The sequence below is a fragment of the Mustela putorius genome, unplaced genomic scaffold (genome assembly GCF_011764305.1).
Source record: "Mustela putorius furo isolate JIRA1106 unplaced genomic scaffold, ASM1176430v1.1 tig00003896_pilon_pilon_pilon, whole genome shotgun sequence".
NCBI lineage: Eukaryota > Metazoa > Chordata > Mammalia > Carnivora > Mustelidae > Mustela > Mustela putorius.
In genome coordinates, this window is record NW_025422045.1 from 9011494 (window position 1) to 9029773 (window position 18280).

The 18280-nt window shown below is 51.7% G+C and overlaps 1 protein-coding gene across 4 annotated transcripts in view; it reads right to left on the reverse strand.

The window, feature by feature from the left end:
• The window catches only part of IGDCC4 (immunoglobulin superfamily DCC subclass member 4), a 40238-nt gene that overhangs the window by 11318 nt on the left and 10640 nt on the right, over nucleotides 1-18280 (reverse strand). For 2 of the 4 annotated variants that reach the window (XM_045067447.1, XM_045067445.1), the window contains exons 4-12: nucleotides 10353-10489; nucleotides 8870-9010; nucleotides 5242-5397; nucleotides 4025-4438; nucleotides 3325-3489; nucleotides 2648-2785; nucleotides 1613-1783; nucleotides 493-729; nucleotides 244-345 (exon numbers count right to left, since the gene is read on the reverse strand). In XM_045067447.1, coding sequence (XP_044923382.1) covers nucleotides 244-345; nucleotides 493-729; nucleotides 1613-1783; nucleotides 2648-2785; nucleotides 3325-3489; nucleotides 4025-4438; nucleotides 5242-5397; nucleotides 8870-9010; nucleotides 10353-10489 — 1661 coding nt within the window. Of the gene's footprint in view, nucleotides 1-243; nucleotides 346-492; nucleotides 730-1612; nucleotides 1787-2647; nucleotides 2786-3324; nucleotides 3490-4024; nucleotides 4439-5241; nucleotides 5398-8869; nucleotides 9011-10352; nucleotides 10490-18280 lie in introns of all 4 variants that reach the window. The other 2 variants (XM_045067446.1, XM_045067444.1) reach the window with 1 other exon arrangement.

Below are 18280 nucleotides of genomic sequence, written 5' to 3' on the forward strand. Positions count from 1 at the left end.
TGCTCATGGGTAATGAAAATCTGGTAGTTTGCCTGAAGGACATTGCATCGACTGAAGTTTCTCTCTACACCAGAGGCTGTCTGGGGCTAGAAGAGGACCTTTAAACTGAGAAGAATGGGTCTGGGGGTGGTCGAAGCTACCAGATGGCTTGACCACCAGGGCTGGCCCAGAGGAAAGTGAAAGGAAGCGGCCCACGGACCCCTCGACGGAGCCCTCCTCCCTCTCCTTCCCCAGCCCTCTCACCTGGTGTGGGAGCCTTTTCTGTCTTGCCCTTCCACACTGCCGCGTAGCCATCCTCATGTTTGTTGAATGCCACAAGCTTCACCTCATACAGCCGGCCAGGGGCTGGGGAAGGTCATGGGGGTCACTGGCTAGAGGGACCTGAGGCCACTTTCATCCCCGAGAGCATTCTGTTCCCAGCTCCCATGCCCACCTTGCCCAGTTCCCCACCAAGGCTCTATCTGTTTCGCTCCCTCCCGCAGCCCTCCTCACCTAGCTGGGTCAACTCATACTGCTTCACTTTCTTCTTGAGCCGGACAGGCCCCACATCCCAAGCCTGGTCTCCACGGCCCCCTGGAGGACTCTCGCCATCGGCCTCCTCCTCGGCTCCCACCTCCCGCCAGTAGAGTTTGTAGCCAGAGATCTGGGCGGGGTGAGGGGGCGGCTGCCACGACACCACCAGGGACTCCATCCTTGCCCGGACCTTCAGCTCTGCTGGGGCAAAAGGGACTGGGGGCGGAGGAGCAGGACAGCAAGAGGGAGAGAGAGAAGGAGGAATGAGGAGAAGTAAGCCAGGAATAGGAGAGGAGAGCGGGGCAGGAGGAAGCCAGAAGCAGGAAGGGAGCACTGAGCGAGAGCCTTGCCAGCCTCCCCACAATGCACAGGCCCACGGCCACACCCCTGGAGCCAGGCCTCAGCTCAGCCTAGAGGTAAACTGACAGGCAAGTGGGTACCGAGGGTTGCTGAGGCCGGGAAGGACGGGAGGAGCCATTGGTGTGGGGAGCCTACTTGGAGTCTAAGAGTGGGGCCTTACTATGTGTCAGACACTGTTTTAAGCTCCTTGGGTGTGTATTTTGACTTTATTCTCACAACCCTATAAAATGATAAAAATACTATTGTCTCCATTTTACAAAGAAGAAAACTGAGACGTTAAGTAACTTGTCCAATGTCATACAGACAGTACACATGCGGTTCTGACAGAACGTGGCACGCGTACTATCTACTCAATCATTCTATTACTAGACCTCTTGACAAAACAATGGTCCTACTCTGGAAGCAACTACTATCTGCCAAGTTCCTCTTATGGACTAAACACTTATTTACAATGCATTGGTAATCCTCACAACGCCACCCCCAACCCGTGGCAGTTAAGTGAAACCTCCGAGCAGTGAATGGTTTGTTCAAGGTCACGGAGCAGATAGAAGGGACTCTGGAGCCCAGGTTTGTTTGTAAAGGCCAGCCCTTTGCCTAACACCTGGTCTCCCTGGCCCATCAAGCCGGGGAATCTGTGGAGGGTCTCTGACGGAGAGGGTGCTGGGGCCTGTGTTCTAAAGGCACACACACGCCCACATGGTCACACACGCCACCCTTCCTCTCCCCTCAACCCCTGTACCGTGGCTCTGGTTGTGCACGCTGGGCGTCCGGTGCTGCATCCACTGGGAGGGGGTCCCGTAGCCAGCCCCGGTGCCCGCCGAAATCCGTACTCGGTACACCTTGTTGGGCTGAAGGGCACTGAGCGTCAACTGTGTCTCGTTTCCAGGCACCTCGGTGGAGACAACCTGATCTGCTGGGACAGAAAACATGGCTGCTGGGCGGCCACCTGAAGACCCATGACCCCCAAACTCCCCTATGCCAGCTGTTCCACCCCAGATCCTGGTTCCTCAGTGCCCTCTCAGCACAGATCCCTCGGTGCCTGGACGGGCTCCATGGCTCCAGAGTGGACTCCTGGGCCTCCAGCCTGGGCTGATGCAGGTCAACAGCCTCAGCTCAGCATGGAGAGAACCATGGCATGGACACCACACTTCCCCATGAGCTGTTATGACCATCCCCTTATACACACACACACAGTAGGGTGCAGGCCCAAGGGCTTTCTCTGAAGGCCATCAGGCACTGCCTGCCTCTCAGAGCCCAAGCCTCCTTCCTCACTCTTCCCTCCTTCTTCACTCTCACCCTGACCCCCAGCCACTTGTCTTCCCCCAACTCTTTATCCGTTGCACACCCTCTCCTCTAGATCCTTATATCTGCCCTGACATGCCCTCCCCAATGTTCTGTTTCCCCAAAACGGCAAGCACGCCCTCCACAGCCCTGTCCCGTCTTTTTGAGATAGAAGGGACTCTAGGGATTACCTAGGCTACCTGCCTCATTTCACAGATGAGGAAACTGAGACAGGGACTTAACAGCATTATCCACTATAGCCATAGATGAGGTGAAGCTAGATCCTGGGCCTCCCTCTGTCTTGAGTTAAGCCTGTTTGTCTTTGCCTACACCCAGAACTCACTCCTCTTGTCCAGGTTCCTATTTCCCTATTCCACAGACGTCATTTCCTCAGACGTCCCCCGCATCCCTGCTTGGACCCTCAGCTGCTCTGGCCAGCCCTTCGTAGCAACAATTCCCAGCTGGGTGGAGCCCTCACCCTGTGCCCACTTACCTTCCTTCCCCAAACCGTATTCTATCTTGTACTTCACCACCTGCCCATTGCTCAGGCTGGGAGGCAGGGGCAGCCACGCCACCCTGATGTCCAAGGGGTTGGGGCTGGACAGGGAGAGCTGGGGCGCTGCACTGGGGACTGAGACAGAAGAACATCAGGGTGAGCTCTGCTCCACCGACGTGGAAGGTGAGGCCCAGGAGCGGTCAGAGACTTGCCCAGGTCACACAGCAAGTCAGAAGTAGGCCCAGGACCAGGATCTGAGGGAGGAAAGGGAGCCTCTCAGGGGAGCCCCAAACTGGAGATGAGGGGATATCCTTCCCACCCCAAAGCCAGAAAAAGGTTTGGGGCACAATCTTCTACATCCAGTGGGTTCATGTCACCGGCCCCTGCCTGACCAGATGGCACATTGATATTGAGAAGGGACATATGACACAGAGAATCAAGACCTGGACTCAAGTCCCAGTTGTACTACTGACCTTGGGCAAGTCACTCTCATTTTCTGGGCCTCAGTGTCCCAAACTGTAAGTTGGGAAGAACCCTCACCCTCTCCCTCACAGGGCACAGAAGATGACATGAGGCAGATAAAAGTGCCTTGGCATTTTTAAAAAGAAGCGAGCTACCACCCCCAGGGAATTCTCTGGAACCCAAGGTGCCCACTGAAAGTTGAGAGGCCCTACCATCGTCCAGTGTGTGGACCAGTGCTGGGCTAGAGGTACGGCTGGCCCCCAGCTGAGAGTAGGCCACCACGTAGAACTCATAATCGGTGTTGGGTTCCAGGTCCCGAACCTGCAGCTCTGTGGTGTCATTGTTCACTGCAAACTGGTATTCCACATTGTCCATGCCTGGGGCAGTGACACAGGGGCCAAAGGGACTGTCAGAGAGCCACCCTCGAAGGTCTGCCAGCTGGAGGCTATCTAGGGATCCTTCATATTGTCCCAGCCTCTAGAATAATCTGTGTATAACCTGATCATCATATCATCTGAGCTGGGAAGTACAGACTTCTCCAGCTTCTAGTTTCACTGTATTAATTCCTCCACCTGTTAGGAAGTTCTTTCTGGTGTCTACCTGAAGTGATTCCTGCTGCAGTTAATAAACTAGTTCCAGGAATGCTTAGGCATTTTCCCTGGGAGGAAAAGTATTCTCTTCCTCCTCTATCATAACAGACTGTGGACTGGGGGTTAATGAGCCACACACGTTAACCCTTCCAGCAGGGGGTCGAAGGCTATGACCTAGCCCACATCTATGCAGATCTCTCCCGCGGGCTCCCACCCCATCCCTTTCTATCCACAAGAGTACCCACCCACGTGGCAACCCTTCCGTCGTCTAACCCGTGCCACCCCACTCGGGCGCCCCCATGCGGGTCCCCAGCGGACGTACCCCGTGCCTTCTGGTAGTGGAGGGAGAAGCCGATGATCTGCTCGCTGTGCAGCTCGGGCCGCTCCCACGCCACCAGCACTGTGGAGCTGCTCAGCGGCGTGGCCGTGACCCGCGTTGGGGCGCTGGGCAGCCCTTCGCGCACCACTACGGCTAAGGGCGCGGCGGCGCACGCGGTGCCTGCGCTGTTCTCGGCCACGCACTGGTAGTAGCCGGCGTCCTGCAGGCCGATCTGCGTGATGACCAGGCTGCCGCCGCCACCCTGCACCTTGACGCGCCCGTTGGGCCGCAGCGGCGCCCCGTCGTGCAGCCAGCGCAGTGCGGGCCGCGGCTCCCCGGCCGCGCGGCACACGAAGCGCGCGGTGCTCGCCCGCGTCCGCGACAGCGCCTCGGGCGCCTGCGAGATGGCCGGGGCCGCTGGGGGCGGGGAGGGGGACGCTGACCGCGCGCTCCGGCCGCGAGGGGCTCTGCCGCCTCCCCGGACGCTCTGGCCGGCTCCCGCGCACCCTCTACTCGCTCCAACCTCTCCCTGAGTCAGCCGGCCCCCAGATCCTCGCGGGCGGCGCCGCTCTACCTCTGCTCCTCCCGGGTTCACCCCAGCCCCGCGCTGGCCATTCTCCTCCTCGCCCCGAATTGTCCCCAGGCCTTCTGAACCTCCCCTAAGTACCCTAGGTCCTCCCGAGCCTCACCACACTCCCTCAGGTGCCGTAACCTCCTTCTCCCCTCCTTCCAGTGTCCCCTGCACCTGGAGACTTACCTCTCTCCGTAGTTACCTCCAGCCCTGAGCAACCCTGTCCAGTATTTCGTGTCACTCGGACCACACCACTGTCTCTTAACCCTCAGTCCTACCCCTCCCCCCGTGACCTAGGCCCCACTCAGCCCTCCCCTCTCCACCCCCCAATCACCCAAGTCATGCTCTGATCATCCCCACTTTCTCTCCCTGCCTCAACTTCCCCCACCTTATCCTCCAATCTCTTTCCCCCCACTCCCCCGCCGCCAGTCCTCTAGCCTGTCCCCTCCAGTAACCCATCCTAACGAAGGACTTCTCCCGGAGTGCCGGACCCCCAGCTCTAGCCCTTTTTCATCCTCCAGGATCGCCCCTCGATCGTTCTAAGACACCCACTTGCCCATCCCCCGTCCCCAACTTCCCTTCGCTCGCCCTAGCCGACCTGCCCACTCCGTCTCCCCCCGCCACGGCCCAGTTCCCCACCCCGCCTCACCCAGCACGCGGAGCTCAGCGGCGGCGGTGGCGAAGTCGCGCGTGCGGGGCTTGTTAGCGCGGCACACGTAGACGCCCGAGTGCCGGGGCTGCGCGCTGCTGATGAGTAGGTTGGTGCGGCCCAGGACGATGACGTCCGTGGAGATGGGTTTCCCATCTGCGGGAGGAGAGGAAGAATGGTGGACTAGGGCACCGAGGACTGCCCCTGCATCTACACTCTGGATCCGGGGTGGGACGGGGGCCTCCACACCCGCTTAAGAAAACACAACAGTCCCTTGTTTGAACCTCAGTTCCTCCACTTGCTAGAGGCTGACCGTCTCTGAGCCCTCCTGTCTCCGTCTGTAAAATGGAGAGAGGAGAGTCCCTAGCTGGAAGGATGCTGGGAGGGTGGGACCCATAAGGTTTGTGAGAAAGCCAGGCACAGCGCAGGCACCCAACAGGTACTCACTACCCTCGTCAGTTATTACTATTACCATTATTAATAAATTCATTTCTGGGGCACCTGGGTGGCTCAGTGGGTTAAGCTGCTGCCTTCGGCTCAGGTCATGATCTCAGGGTCCTGGGATCGAGTCCCGCATCGGGCTCTCTGCTCAGCAGGGAGCCTGCTTCCCTCTCTCTCTCTCTGCCTGCCGCTCTGCCTACTTGTGATCTTTCTCTGTCAAATAAATAAATAAAATCTTTTTAAAAAAATTTTTTTAAATAAATAAATAAATTCATTTCTCTCAAGAAGGACATGCTCCTCCTGTATGGTCTTATTCCAAATATTGTGATGAAGACATGGCTGGAAAGGTCTGACCAGAACCAAAGATTGGAATATATGCAAGAATTTTTATCTTGAATCTGAAATGAGAACCATTTTTATTTTATTTTATTTTAAAGATTTTATTTATTTATTTGAGAGAGAGAGAGAGTGCGGGCAAGCACAAGCAGGGGGGAGAGGTAGAAGCAGGCTCCCCACTGAGCAGTGAGCCCCATGCCTGGCTTGATCCCAGGACCCTGGGATTATGACTGGAGACCAAGGCAGACACCTTAACCAACTGAGCCACCCAGGCGCCCCTGAGAACCATTTTAAAAGTCCCTGCTTTCTGAACATGCAAAGAAGATCCAGAGAAGAAATGTAAATGGCCAAGAAACACCAAAAAAGTGTTCAACTTCACATAATCAGAGAAATGCAAACCAAAACACAGATGTTAATTTTCACCTATCAAATTGAGAAAGTTTTTAAAAAGGGTAAGCTGCCAGAGAAAGGGTAAATGCTGAGAAGGGCTCCACCTTGACTTTGATCCAGGGATCCCATTTGTGGGCACCTATCCTGGGGAGATAAGGACAGGTCTGATCACTGATCATTGTAACAGTGGGCAATGGGAAAGGACTTAAAAATTCAATGGTAGGGGCGCCTGGGTGGCTCAGTGGGTTAAGCTGCTGCCTTCGGCTCAGGTCATGATCTCAGGGTCCTGGGATCGAGTCCTGCATCGGGCTCTCTGCTCAGCAGGGAGCCTGCTTCCCTCTCTCTCTCTCTGCCTGCCTCTCCATCTACTTGTGATTTCTCTCTGTCAAATAAATAAATAAAATCTTTTTAAAAAATAAATAAATAAATAAATAAACTGTTGAATTAAAGTAAGACTTGTAACTGTAAATATAGCATGCTCCCAAACTCAGGGGGAAAATGTACATGTGCGTTGAAAAAAATCTGGAAGAAAATACACTTGTATGTTAACTATTTCAATCTCTTTGAGTGGTGGAATGTTTTCTGTTTCTGCTTTTCCCCAGTTTTTTCCAATGAATATACGACCTTTGAAATCAGAAGGAAACAAAACAAAAAGGCATGTCCTTTCCCTGACTTCATGAAGTTGCTAGAAAAGTAGCAGTGACAGGTGTCAGGAAGGAAGTCCTTTTCCAGCCTTTCTCTTCCGAATCTCTGTCCAGGAGTGCTATTAGCAGACTTTCTGCAAGGGAGTTCCCAGGACCACCCGTGTCGGGATTCTCTGGGACAGCAATTCTCAAATCATCACTGTGCACTCGAATCACAGAATCTCAGGGGACTTTGTTAAGATGCAGACGCCTAGGGCAAGCCCCAGATTCTGCATTTCTGCCTAGGTACAGGTGGCGGGTCCAAAAACCACCCTTTCAATAGCAAGGATCTAAGGCAGTTTAAGATTCCTGGGTCACAACTGTCCAGGCATGAAGGCAGGGAACCTGCAGTTCTAACAAGCTCCCTGGGTCATCCTGATGCAAGGTCAGGATTTGAGAAACATTAATATTAGAACTTCTGGGCAATGCCACAAGCCTATCCCAATAATATTATGAGGGTCCTGCTGGTGCCAAGATCCCTTAATTAGGCTGGTGTCCCAAGTCCGGTGAAGTGTGTGGGTCATGAAGGCCTAAAGCTACTAGCACTGTTTTATCTCATCAGTTCAGTGGGAGGTAAATAGTTGTTCAGTTTATTATTTTTCTTTAAACTCTGTGTATTCATTATATATTCTTTTGGATGTGAGATTTAAAACTTATGGAAAGGAGACAGTATAAGATAATAGACTGAGTCAGGGAAGAAAGGTAAAGAAAGCAGAGTGAAGACTTCTGCCGTCAACTTGAGACAAGTCACTTCTCACTAACAAACAGAAACAAAAATAATCCTTGCTGGGGCGCGTGGGTGGCTCAGCCAGTTGGGTGTATGACTCTTGGTTTCAGCTCAGGTCATGATCTCCCGGATCTCAGTATAGAGAAGACTCTACACTGAGCGTGGGCTCCATGCTCAATGTAGAGTCTGCTTATCCCGCTCTCTGCTCTGCCCCCTCATGTGTGTCCCCCATGCACTCTCTCTCTAAAATAAATAAATAAAATCTTAAAAACAAAACCAAAACAAAACTTTACTTTTTTTCTGTACAGGAGTGTAGGAAGTGGTGTATCAGAAAGAAAACAGGCTCTAAAGTTTGGGCCTTAGCTCTCTGAGCCTCTGTTTCCTCATCCATCCAGTGGGAATAAGAGTCCTCACCCCTGCTCCCTTCCAAGGGCTGGTCTAGGCTCTGGCAGGAGGGTGGGCTGAGTGCTCAGTAGACGGCAGCGACGTGGGGCCAGCAGCCTTCACTACTCTGATAGCCCCTGCTGGAAAGCAGTCCCGCCTGGCACTCAGCGCTTGCTGCTGCCCGATACCGTTGAACCTCTCTTCTTGGGTGTGTGTTTTATTGCCCTCACCCAGATTATGAGTTCAAAGGGCAGAGTCCCTGTCTCTCCCATCTGATTTTTTTTTTTTAATTCATTGTGTCCAGCACAAATCCAAGCACACAAGGCTGCAGCAATCTGAGTGGGGCCGAGGAGCAGCTTTGCAGCCCAGCGGAGGGGGCCTGCTTTCCCCTGACTCCAGCCCTCACACATTCACTTGCAACACTGTTGAGCACACCCTGAGCAAGGTCTCAGTGACGATTTTGTGAGTGGCAGACGCAAAGTGCTTCCTAAAGGAACATGCTACATGGACTGATGTCTAAGTCTGTCCAGGTTCCCCCACCCATGCTCAGCCCTGGGAGAGGAGCTCCCACCAATGGAGCAGTCGCCCCTATAGCATCCCACCTTGGGGACACGTGAGATGCCGCACCCTCCTTCCCCATGCCCTTGGGTCCTCTCCCTCCACTTACCCTGTCGGACCCAGGACACAAAAGGGGTGGGGTCAGCGGAGGCCACACATTCCATCACCACACTCTGGCCAGAAACCACCGTGGTGTTCTCCGGGGCTGCCACGATGACCACATCCTGCCCCCTGGTGGACGCCAGGGACCCTGTGGAGAGGGCAGGCCAGCAAGCAGCCTTACCACGAGGTGTCTTTCCTTGCAGTCCCTCACCTGATGCTCACCTGGTGAGGCAGGTGAGTCAGGGAACAGCCAAGGTTTCATCTGACAGATGGGGAAAGCAGCCTCATAGTTCCGCAGAGTAGGGACTGGAACTCAGAGCCCTCTCTCTTGGAGCCAGGGGAGGAATAACCTGGTGTCTGGCACACCACCCCCATTCTTCCCTGAAAATGGAGCCCACCCTGCTGGCAGAGGATCATCAGGGTCACCGGTAGACTTGGAGCCTGGGGTTGGAGTCAACAAAGTTTCTGGTTCCCTCAATGCCATTAATGCAGTGTGACCTTAGGCAAGTCCCTTCTCCAGAGGGCTTTGGGTTCCCTTGTGGAAAAGGCAGGAGGCAGGCTCGAGTTTCCACCATCTTGGCAGCTCCCTGAGCTCTGATTCCCTGCCAAGTTCTCCCGGTGACCTGTCCCCTGGGTCAGCCTGAGGAATACCGGGTGTGTCCAGCAGGTGGCGGCAGAGACTTCCCGGCACAGGAGGGAAAGTGGACCAGACTAGGAGACCTACCAGTCAAGCCACAGGCAAGTAGGGTCCCTGGAGGTGGGAGGGATGAGGAGGGGGATGGGAAGAGATGTGCAGAAGGGCAAGGTTGGGAGGGGGTGCCATGACAGAGGAAGGCAAGTGAGAGGCCCTTGGGGGAGGCCCGCACTAAGATCTGTTGAGCACTTGCTAGGTGCTGGGCACTTTCCACTCTTACCTCAGCTATTCCCACAACCCACCTGAGCTAGACATTTGATAACATCACAGAGTCGCAGAGATGGTAAGTAGAGAGGCCAGGTTTCAAACCAGGTCTTTCCGACCCCAAAGCCTGTGCCCTTCCTACTGCATCATCCTGGGACAGGAGTTTTTCAGAGAAATGGAGAGAACAGGAGCACCAGACTGCTGGGTACCAGATTTGCAGTGTCCAGCCAGCAGCAAGGGGGGAATCCGCTGATGCCCAGAAGGGCCAGGACCAGGGCTTCCTGATACTCCTCTTCAGATGCCTCCCCTCCCCTCTTCCCCCACCTCTACCCGTAGCCCGGACGCCCCACCCAACCTTAGGGAGCATAGAGCCTCTGTAGGAAAACAGCCCTAGACTGGGAGCCTGGAGTCCGGGGTTCCAACCCCTTCTATCTCTGACTTCCTGGGTGGTACTGCCTTCTCTGCGTTACCTCGCCTCACCTGCCCAATGGCAATTTGAAGGCAGAGCTTGGATCTCACAAGGCACCTGCCAACTCTGAGGTGGCTGATGCCCGAAACCCCTGGGGGTTCCCCCGCCAGGCCTGCCCCTTACCTCTGTGGGCGACACTGAGTAGGGCCTCCTGGCTGAATCGCTGGCTGACAGAGCTGGTGGCCACGCAGCGGTAGGAGCCTGCGTCACTCTCCTGAATGTCCAGGATCTGGAGGACCCCGTTGGGGAGAATGATGAGCCTTGGGAAAGGGAGAGGGCACCTATGAGGTGAACAGTAACTCCGCAGGGAGCTGTCCTGGGTCCCCCTCTCCCCCAGCTTGAACTACCTCCAGCATCTCACTTTCAAGCCTCATTCATAATAAAACCTGCAAATTAAAGCTGTGAGATACCATTTGCACCTTCCAGATTGGCAAAGATCAGAAGGTTTAATAACACACAGTGTGGATGAAGGAATGGGGGGAAGGTACTTTAGTCTTGGTGGCCATGCCCATTGATACACCCTCCTTCAAGGGCAAGTTGGTAATATATTAAAATCAACCCTGCATGTGCCCTTTGACCCAGGAACCCCACTTCAAGGACTATCCTACAGATATTCTCAGACATGTACACAAAAACCTGTTTAATGATATTCACTCCAGTGCTGCGAGGACAATAGCAGAAGACTGGAAACAATCCAAGGGGCCATCTGTAGGGGGGGGGCTAGCTAAATCGGTTTGGGTACATTCGCACAACGGAATGCAAGACAGCTGTTAAAAAGGAGGCAGCTGCATGTGTGCTCTAACGGGATGATCTCTAAAGTGTTTTTGGTGCGGAATGGTGTGTGAGGTTATGCACGCTTACATGCTTGCGCCGAAGTCTCCGTTGAGGGCGGTTGTCTCTGGGGAGGGGACCTGGGATGGGGGTAGGGCAGGCAGTGGGAGACTTACTTTTAATTATACAGCCTTCTATATGGTGTGAATTTGTTTACACCCTGCCTATATTAACTCCTCCCTCCCTGATAAAAATCCCTTTTGTTCAGGCAATATCATCTGACCCTCAAAACAATCTAAAGAGACAGAGGGCATCGCAACCTCCATTTTACTGATGACAAGAAGAAGGCTCAGAAGCACAAGGGCATTATTTCCCCAGGGACTCACAGGTGGAGCCGGATTAAAACTTGAACCCAGGTCTTCCAGGACCAAATCCCTTGTTCTTTTCACCTGCCTGTCTCAGCAGCCATCAGATGGCTAAGGATGCCTGAGGAAGGGTCCCTAGGAAGCCGCACACAACACACACACTGCTTTGGAGGGGTAGGATGGATAAAGGTGGTATTCTCTACCCTCTTGGTTAGAGGGTTGGAAAGTGGCTCAGGTTAGAAAGGTATGGAGCCCTTGCTTAGGAGACAGTGCAATGCAGGCAAGGCTGTGTCCGTGCAGAGGACACTGGGGTGGTGATAAGCAGAATAGGTTCTGGACCAACTGTGTGTGTCGGGGGTGGTCTTCCTGAATCCTCCACCTCTATCCTTGCAGGGCTAGCTTCTGGCTGAGAGCCCCAGTTTCTCAACAAAGCAAATGATGCTGGTCCCTGGATATAGGCTAGGTTAAGGTTGGAGAGGGAATGAGGCAGCAGTGTGCTTGATGAAGGTCCCTTAGTTCATGGGGAAATGGGTACGAAACCATTTAAATGCAGCCAAGGAGAACTAGCTCAAGGGCGTTGGGAGAAAATTCTGGCCACAGGCCTGGAAACCTGCTGTGGCCCAAAGACTTAGAGAATGCACATAAGCCTGCTTCACTCCCTCCCTCATGCCAGAGGCAAACTCAGCTCTCTCCCAGGGTCTCACCTTCAACTCCAGCAGCTGCCCACATCAGTGCTGGGGCCAGCAGGGGAGAGGAGACATGGAGGCAAAGGGTGGTGGGAGGTAAGATCCTGGCCCAGGAAAATTTGATGGAAAAGGACAAGTGGGGAAGGACAAGTAGAACCCATCTGGGAAATAAGACCTCCACCTCCATCCAGGTCTCCTCCACCTAATAAATCCCGCCTCCAAGACCCTGTTTCAGGCTACGTAGCTGACCTTGCCTGCAGGTTTTCCACCAGAGCAACCCCAAAGTTTCCCAGGCTTTCCATGGAAATTGTGCTCCAGGTACCCAAAAGCTAATACTTCTCTGACAAGGAACATTTCCTTATTATGTGTGGGAAAGGAGGGAGGGAGGAAAGAAGGGGGAAAAAAGGGGTATCTTTCTCAGATATGGTACAATCACTGCAGCCAACAGAAGTTGGTCTGCTCTGCTTACCACCATCCCAGTGTCCTCTGCACGGACACAGCCTTGCCTGCATTGCACTGTCTCCTAAGCAAGGGCTCCACACCTTTCTAACCTGAGCCACTTTCCAACCCTCTAACTTTCCAACCCACTTTCTAACCCTCTAAGAGGGCAATGGAATCACTTTTAGTGTTCATTTAAAATCTTTTCTGTTTTGTTAAAACGTGTTTTTAGGAGCCCTGTCCATGGAAATATGTCCAAGATATATTGGTGAGTGGGGGAAAAAAGTCACCAAACAGTGTTTATGAAGCAGTTCTATGTTTGGGAACCTGATAAATGATATGTTAGGATATGCTCAGAAAAAGTCAAGGGTGGTAGAGCTTACATCGTTCAGGGAGGTTTCCTCTGGCAGTGTGATTACTGGGAATGCTTATTTGTTGTGTTTAAAAATTGTTTTGAATATTTATTAGGTTAGAAATAGAAAACCTGAAAAACTGAAATTGAATAAATACAATCTCTTTAAAAAATAAATTTAAAAAATTGAAATTGAATAAAAGCATGACCTTAAACCCTTTATTGTGGGAATCCGGGCTCTTAACACAGAAACAGCTGTGACATAGTGGAGAGAGCTGGTTCCAGCAGATGTGATTGTACCAAGCGACATCACATGTCTGGGCCTCAGTTTCTCATCTGAAAAATGGGCTAAATAGTCCTGTCCTGCCTACTTCACAACCCCAGCCCTACTGTGTTGTGAGTTCACAATAGATAATGGACAGAAACACTATCTATGAATCCCAGATTCTAAACACATGTTTAAATGATATAAACTGTACACGTTTAAAAGACTGGGAGGAGGGAACAATCCTAAGAGTAACAACCATCTATGTCCAGTTGGTAGGTGACTTTTTCCCATTAAAATGGTATGTTTGGGGCGCCTGGGTGGCTCAGTGGGTTAAGCCGCTGCCTTCGGCTCAGGTCATGATCTCAGGGTCCTGGGATCGAGTCCCGCATCGGGCTCTCTGCTCGGCAGGGAGCCTGCTTCCTCCTCTCTCTGCCTACTTGTGATCTCTCTGTGTCAAATAAATAAATAAAATCTTTAAAAAAAAAAATAAAATAAAATGGTATGTTTTATTACTTTAAAAATAATTCAGGGGTGCCTGGGTGGCTCAGTGGGTTAAGCCTCTGTCTTCGGCTCAGGTCATGATCCCAGGGTCCTGGGATCGAGCCCCACATCAGGCTCTCTGCTCAGCGGTGAGCCTGCTTCCTCCTCTCTCTCTGCCTGCCTCTCTGCCTACTTGTGATCTCTGTCTGTCAAATAAATAAATAAAATCTTTAAAAAAAATAATAATTCAGATTGCAAATAAAACAAAATAGCTACTTATAGAATGAAAAGCAACCTCTGTCCAAAAGGAAAGGATCATTCTCTTTCCAAGCCTATGTCTGAGCCCCAACCCCAAAAGGCCACTTGGAACCAGGGATTAAAGAACACAGCAAAGGGGCACCTGGCTGGTTCAGTTGGTAGAGCATGAGACTTGATCTTGGGGCCATGAGTTTGAGCCCCAACTTGGGTGTAGAGATTACTTAAAAAAAAAAAAAAAAGTACACAGTAGAAAGTTCACAGCTGCTTTGAATTTCAGAAGGGCCAAGGCGCTCCCACCCTGAGCCCTTCATAGATCCACCCAGGGAAAAGGGCCACTGGCCAAGGGTCAGACGAGGTTGACAGACACCCTGGGCCCTGGGAGATGTGTAGGGCAGAAGACTACATTAGGGAGCCTGCAGACTGGGGTCCATTGGTGCCACATTTTTAAAGTGTGAGTGAATGGTGATGACAAAAATGATTGCAAGTGGATCTAGGCAAACATTTTTTATCCCAGCGGTTATGTATTTATTTTTATGGCCACCTTGTATTTATGGTAAGCGTTGCTGGTTTTCCATTTTACTGCAGTGAGATAATGTTCCTTTTCAGCATGTGTTAAAGTTACGGAAGAGAGCTGAGTTAAAGAAATGTATTAAGTAGGTGATTGAATAAATGGCCCAGGAATGGCCAAAATTATAAAGGGGGTTTGTGAGTGCCTGGGATGTGGGAAACATTGTGCTCATTGATTACTGGTTCCCATGGAAGGAAAATTATCCCCTATCATTAGACATTAGTGTAAGCAGCAGGGAATTGCCTTGGGCTCTAGTCCTCACCATCAGTTCTGAAAATACACACCCATACCTTGACGGTGTGTTTATTAACTGCACGTGCGCACGGTCCCCAAGAAGGCACACGGTCTCCAAACCACTGGGTTGAGTTTATGAATAGCGTATTTGTACATGTCCTATATCTGGGCCTGTGTAAAAATACATACCTTGGGCATAATCAAGTTGCTGTTTAAGACATTTTTTTATTTCCCCTACACAATGTACTGGGAAATGTGAGCCTGGCTTATTTATAGCCAAGGATCACTTTTCAGAGGACTTGGGGGCCAGCACTCTCAGAGCCCAGGAACTGGCAGCTCCAGACTTCTGGGAGAGGCCTGTGGCTTCGTAGAATGAAGCCTGAACTAGATGTAGGGAGATAACAGAGCCCTACTGTTTGCTGGGAAACTTTGGGGGAAGTAACGTGTCCACACAGAGCCACAGTTGGTAGACCTCTGAGCCCATCTGTAGCATCAACTTCTCCAGACCCTGCAGCTTCCCTACCCCAACCACCGAATCACAAGAGATTTGTGTGTCATTCGTGCCAGGCCTCTGGCATCCCACACTCTGTTTCCTAGCTGTGTGACCTGGGTCAAGTTACTTCTGTCTCTGATCCCCGGGTCTCTCACTTAACAATCCAGATAATCGTATCTGCCGTAACTATGTATATAGACCTGGAAGGAGGTTCATGACATGTGAAGTGAAAAAAAAAAAAAAAAGTAGAAGTTGCTTTATAATCCCATTTATGTTTTAGAAAAAAGGTGATGGAGCAAAAAAAGAACCCATACAGGGGCACCTGGCTGGCTCAGTCGGTAGAGCAGGTGACTCTTGATCTAGGAGTCATGAGTCCGAGCCCCACACTGGGAGTTTACTTAAAACAAGTAACAGGGGCACCTGGGTGGCTCAGTGGGTTAAGCCTCTGCCTTCAACTCAGGCATGATCTCAGGGTCCTGGGATCAAGCACTGCATGGGGCTCTCTGCTCAGCAGGGAGCCTGCTTCTCCCCCATCCCCCACACCCTGCCTACCTCTCTGCCTACTTGGGATCTCTTTCTCTCTGTCAAATAAATAAGTAAAATCTTTTTTTAAAGAATGCCACAAACAGGGACGCCTGGGTGGCTCAGTTGGTTAAGCAGCTGCCTTCGGCTCAGGTCATGATCCCAGCGTCCTGGGATCGAGTCCCACATCGGGCTCCTTGCTCAGCAGGGAGCCTGCTTCTCCCTCTGCCTCTGCATGCCATTCTGTCTGCCTGTGCTCGCTTTCTCCCCCACTCTCTCTCTGATAAATAAATAAAAATCTTTAAAAAAAAAAAAAAAGAATGCCACAAACAAACAAACAAGCAAAAAAAAAAAAACAAAAAACAAACAAACAAAAAAACCCTCTGTGTACAACATAATCCAAATTTTAAAAGAGGGTATTTATAAACATACAGGGGAAAATTCCAGAGGACAGACATGAAAACTAACAGAGACTTTCTGTGGATGATGACTGTTTCTTCTGTTTTGCTTACGTGAATGTGAAAAAGGCATCTTCCAGGATATAAACTAAAAGTAAATAGAAGAAAATATGGAAATTAAGAAATACCTGCCTTGAAGGATGAAAGGAAGGATTAAGTGAGAAAAAAAAAGCTCACATTAAGTGGGGCCTATCATGCCTTTCAACAGGGAGCAACTTCTCAGCTCTCTCCTACTCTCTCTGGGGGCTACCAGGAGGGGGCTCTCCCTCTCACTCAGCAACTCCCAGACAGCAGCAAGGGGCCCACATTTGCAAGGCACAGAAGTTAAAATGTCAGCGCCAGAAAGGCTGGGTCAGCACTTCCAAGGTCGCTCCCTAGAATGCTCATTCATGGGATGTTAACGGGGTTGTGGCAAAAGGGGCTGTGGGGCAGATGAATCTAGGAAGTGCTTGCTTCAACAAGTTTAACAGGCTTTCCATACAGGACTTCTCAGAGCCTTGTCAACACCAAGAAGGGGATTTTATAGGCGTTTTTCCCTATGTTATTTGACCACAGAATACTTTTTCTTGAGAAGAACCTTTAGTGACTAATGTTTTCCAAAGAACAGTGATCTAATGCAACCCTTTCATTTTTTTTTCTTTTCTTTTAATTTTATAGATGGGGGGAATGAAGCTGAGTGAGAGAGCCTCTGCGAGGGGCAACAGGCCAAGCAATCATCCAAATCAGCAGCTTGACCTGCTTCCTCCCTCACAACTGTTGCAGGGATGTGCCCTGTAGCTTATCTACCCAGAATTTTTCCCTACACCTTCCCCCCTACCTAGATGTGGGCACAAGTCAGAGTGATGAGGGAGCAGGAGGCTGGCTGAAGACAGAGCAAAAGCTGGCGCCTTGCACCCCCTCCCCACCTGCTCCCCTCCGTAATATGTGTAGCATTCCTCAGGCACCCCTGACTGCCATAAAACGATAAATAGTTAACTTGCAGGGATCACAATCTGCAGAACAGGAATCTCCCTTGCTCTATAGATGTCCTAGAGATCTACAAACAGGGAGGTTACCTTATCAATAGCACAAATTTCCAGAGGCAAATAACTCTCAGTTCCTGAAGCCCTAATGTCTCCCTCCCCACCATAAACTGAAGGAGGCTGAGGTAGAAGGGAATGTAAATGATAGCAGGATCATAACACCCCACCAAGAATCTCCCATCCCTTCACCACCCCCCCAACTGCAAGGTATATAACCTGCCATCCCTCACAACCCGGAGCAGCACCTCTTCCTGCCCATGGGTCCTGTCCCCATGCTTTAATAAACCACCATTTTGCACCAAAGATGTCTCAAGAATTCTTTCTTGGTCATCAGCTCCGGGCCTCAGCCCACCAAACCTCACCTAGATCCTAGAACTTCATCAAGAGGAGCTGGGACAGATCAACACACTCAAGACAGATTGGTCTGAGGGCAGGGAGACCTGCAAACCAGTGTTTCTGAGCCCGTGGAGCCCTACCTGCACCAGGAGAGGACGAGAGCGGGTGAGCTGGGAGCTACAGCTCGAGAGATGGAGGCAGAGGACTGGGCCGGGGAGAGGGTTCGGGGGACGGGGGGCTGGCAAAGGCCTTGGAGCCACATCTCCAAAGATGTAAGAATCCAAGGGGTGACAACTGCGTGGTGAGACCAACTCCGAGTCCACAAAAGCAAACAAGCCTCTTGCTTTCTACTTGTGCTGCAGGTACATCTGGGCCTTCCCAGGAGGCCACAGTAAGGGTCAAGTCCTGGGTCTAGCTTCTGCTGCTCTTTGACCCCAGAAACTCTTCCCTGGGATCACTGCACCTACCCACTGTTTTATGGAGAGGGAGGAGGGTAAAACAGGAAGGACCTCCGTAACCCTGTATCAGATGCTGTACCCCACGGGTTGGCATCGAGAGACAAGAGAGGTTCTGCCTCCAGGGTAGAGCTGCCGGAGGAACCCTGCAGACAGAAAGCCTCCCAGCAGCCTCCATGCTCTGTTCTGAAGGAACAACAAACTTCCTGCCACTGACTCACCTGTGGCCTTGGACAATACAGAGCTTCTCTCTGGCCCTCAGTCTCCTCTTCAGTAAGGCAGATAAGCTCTGAAGGACCCTACCACTGCTCTCTATTTGAGCTCCGTAGCTTCGTGGGTGGCATT